At 33.6% G+C, this 4,077-nt stretch overlaps 1 protein-coding gene across 1 annotated transcript; it reads left to right on the top strand.

The window, feature by feature from the left end:
- The first annotated feature begins 471 nt into the window (after window positions 1-471).
- LOC121390899 (alanine--glyoxylate aminotransferase 2, mitochondrial-like) lies at window positions 472-3,340 on the top strand. Its single transcript, XM_041522762.1, has 15 exons — window positions 472-573; window positions 880-972; window positions 1,060-1,151; window positions 1,322-1,445; window positions 1,498-1,592; window positions 1,734-1,827; window positions 1,885-1,978; window positions 2,032-2,132; window positions 2,207-2,299; window positions 2,416-2,488; window positions 2,614-2,672; window positions 2,732-2,809; window positions 2,866-3,015; window positions 3,089-3,187; window positions 3,242-3,340. Exons 1-15 carry the CDS (start codon window positions 472-474, stop codon window positions 3,338-3,340), a joined length of 1,446 nt encoding a protein of 481 aa, XP_041378696.1.
- The last annotated feature ends 737 nt before the right edge of the window (window positions 3,341-4,077 follow it).

Below are 4,077 nucleotides of genomic sequence, written 5' to 3'. Positions count from 1 at the left end.
ATGGTACACCAAATACTAGCTATGTGTACATGTACATGTCTATTAGTACTTAATAATTACATGTACATATGTAATGTGGTAATGAGATTGTAAACACATTTAAGAGAGTGGGTGAGTATACCCATTACAACAATCTAGTGTATATGTACATGTATCTACACATTCCATTATCCATTTAATCATGTGACCTATCCTATGATATACATATTATAGTTACGTAGAGAGCTTCAATCACCTCCTGAGGCTACCTCTGGGAATGGAGTAGTGTCGCTATCAGTAACAGATTTTCCAGCTTTACTGGTGGTACTTTTCTTTTTCTTAGGGCCATCTTTTTTCTTGCTGTCATCTTTTCCATGTTCTCTTTTGCTCACAAACGCTTTAAATGAGAAAGGATTGACACTCTCTTCATTCTCATCAGCCATTTTGCAGACAGCCACACCTCTAAGTAGGGGTGGCTCAAGCATCTCCAGCATGGCAATCAAAGGTCTACTGTCTTCCTTCTCAAAAACAAAGGGACGCATTTTCAAATGGAATAGCATCATAGCATGTAGCAAATGGTCTTCCACAACTCCAGTGGGTAAGCCGTTAACTCTTAATACACTTAAAAATTATACTGTTTGCTAGTCTCACCATCTGCACTGGAGAATGACATCTCTCTCCCTTCCATGCCTCATTGCGACTTTATACCTAAACAATACACAGTAAGGAAATATAAAAAATCTATTTAACACCAAAAGTAAATCCATTTAGTACCAACCATTGATCCATTGTTCAACCTTCTATTATGTATTCATCCATCAGTACATCCATGTTATTGTCCATTATTTTATTTATCTATCCATTCAATTAATTTATCATTTTATTTATCCATCAATACAGGGTCGGTCTTATGACGATACTCTTGCTATTAGAAAAAAGCACCTCACTCCAGCTTTATTAACATATTATACTAAACCAGTTCTTATACATCAAGTAATTCTAAATATAGTAACCTTAATGATGTAATAATAGCATCAATTAAGCTAAATATAGTATCTTTAATGTATATACTCATAATAGGGTTATAAACAATGGCTCTTTGATCATACTGGTAAACGATATCTTGATTTGTTTGCTGGAATTGTGACTGTTAGCGTAGGACATTGTCACCCGTTAGTAATGAATGAATGGATGGATGGATAACAGATTGATGTGTATAAAGATAGATGAATGACAGACAGACAGATGGACAGATAGTCTATATAGATAAATGAATGACAGACAGATGACAGACAAATGAACAGAGATATTTCATACTTATAATTTTTAATTCTTTTTAAAGTAAGCTGGTGGAAGTAGCCCAGAGACAATTAGAGACATTATGGCACACCACTAATATATATCTCCATCCCACAATACATGAATTTGCTGAACAGCTCACATCAAAATTACCCGGAGATCTTAAGGTACTCAATACTAAGTCTCATACCTATACCGCTCTCCTCATACCCATACTAGGTTGTTTATTTCACTAACAGTGGATCTGAGGCTAATGATTTAGCTGTTATTATGGCCAAATTACATACTGGTGCTCATGATATTGTAACGCTAAGGTCAGTATAGCCTCTTTATCAATCTATCATTTCATTCATCCATCCATTTAATCTACTGTTGAATCTGTCTATTCATCTATCCATCCATCCATCTCTAATTTGCACAAGCCATCCATCATTTGGTTGAATAATCTTTTATAGAAATAGTTATCATGGAGGTTCTCCATTTGCTATGGAGATGACAAATATTGGTACATGGAAGTATCCATTACATCGTCACCTCGGTATCCATGCTGTGAGTTAAACCACTCATTGGCATTACCACTATCAACATCAGTAAATTATGATATAGAGTATCAACCCAGATGTCTTTCGTGGCCCTTGGGGGGGAGCCAATTGTCGAGACAGTATTGCTCAGACTCAGCGTCCTTGCAATTGTGCTAAAGGTATCCTATTTATAGTCTTGAATTGTCGGCACATACTTATGTTGTCTATCCAGGACAATGTGAAGCATCTTTGATGTATGCTGACCAGCTAGAAGATCTTTTGAAACATTGTTGTCCAAAGAAAGTGGCAGGATTCTTAGCTGAAACAATACAGGTATTATAATATATTATCATATGTACTACATGCAACCTAATTATTGCTTAATAATAGTCCTCCATTTTTTACAGGGAGTAGGTGGAGCTGTTCATTTACCTAAAGGATTTTTGAAGCGAGCTTATGAACTTATCAGAGAGAGGGGCGGAGTGTGTATCTCTGATGAGGTAGGATCTCATAGTGTCAGTGGATTTTAACTTCTTACCTTGACTACATTAATGTTGTTGTTTGAAATTGATCCAATAATGGAAACAATTGATAATTTAGGTACTTTTTGTACTAGGTTCAATGTGGTTTTGGTCGACTAGGTACACACTATTGGGGATTTGAAACACAAGATGTTGTACCAGATATAGGTCTGTTCATTTATCAGTCTGTCCATCCATCCATTTGTCTATCTATTGTTTATTTTGCTTATTTAATTCACTTTCTTCTTCTCATTTTTTAATTTTTTTCTCTTTTTTTTCTTTCTTTCTTGCAGTGACAATGGCTAAAGGTATTGGTAATGGTTTTCCTATGGCTGCCGTGGTTACTACCCCGGTAATCAATAGATTAACAATTGACTTTATTAACTAATAATTATTATAGCTATTGCTCAGAGTATGACTCAAGCATTGCATTTTAATACATTTGGCGGTAATCCTATGGCTTGTGCAATTGGTTCAGCTGTATTAGATGTAAGTAATAATTAATATAATTCATTATATTTAATTTTAATAATTATTATAATTAGGTTATTGATGAAGAGAAACTGCAGGCAAATTGTAATCATGTTGGTACTTTGCTCCTTAGTGAGTTGATGAAGTTACGAGATGAGTTTGAAGTTGTTGGTGATATCCGAGGAAAAGGACTAATGATCGGACTGGAGTTAGTAAAGAACAAGGTCGGAAATGACCGTCATCCTTCCATTTCTAACTATCTATCCATTCATTTGTGCATCCTTTATCTCTATACAGGAAACTAAAGAACCTCTTCCAGCTGCTGAAGTAACAGAGATATGGGAGAACTGCAAGAACCATGGTGTTCTTATTGGTAAAGGTGGACTTTATGGCACTGTATGTTAGATCTTTATCAATAAAGTACCTAATACTGGTATATTTCATTGCTAGACTTTGCGTATTAAACCTCCAATGTGTGTCACTGAGGAAGATGTTCGTTTTGCTGTAGGAGTTTTGAGAGCTGTCTTGAAAGAATACTCCAGCAAATAATCATGATACATAGTTTGCTGTAGTGGTCATGATCTATTGTAATAATTCTGAAAGAGGTTAAATAAATTTTCAACATGACCACCCCAATCAACATTTATTTTCATAGTGTGTGAATTATTATTATTAAATTATTAATTTAAAATTATAATGCAGCTGTTCTGCAATATTAGCATATATTATAATATTGTCTATTGATGAATTGTATGTTAAAATTAATATTAGATCAATTCATCTTTCAGCTGGAAAATTCTTTAAGAGAGTGGTCAATTGGATTGTTTTAAAGTTCATAACACTTTGCTAAGTATTAAATGACACACAGGAATTGTTATGAATAGTTTGAATATCATTTTACATTGAAGAGGGGTGGAGTATAACAAAATGATGAATCTTTAAAGGTGAGTCCAAAACCAATCTTATATAAAACTAATGATTTGAAATTAAATGAAAACAATTGTCTCTTATAAACTATATAATATAGACTGTAATTAACAGCTGCACAGTTTGAATAAATGTGTTTACCAATGTTTCTTTGTTTCCATGACAACTGAACAATGTTACTTTTAATAATTATAAGTTATTATAAATCTTAATTCTTATATTGTAATAGATTGAGTCATCATTAATCCACAACTATGCTATCCTGTTGTAATAATCATTGATTAAATTTTATCAGTATCTTTCTTCTTTACTTACAGATTTACAGCCCCCAATTATAGTCATCCAATTTTTTGATATAC

This window comes from Gigantopelta aegis, unplaced genomic scaffold (genome assembly GCF_016097555.1).
Source record: "Gigantopelta aegis isolate Gae_Host unplaced genomic scaffold, Gae_host_genome ctg1056_pilon_pilon, whole genome shotgun sequence".
Taxonomy (NCBI): Eukaryota; Metazoa; Mollusca; class Gastropoda; order Neomphalida; family Peltospiridae; genus Gigantopelta; species Gigantopelta aegis.
Note: the sequence above shows the minus strand (reverse complement) of the source record. Positions and strands in the feature narration are given on the sequence as shown.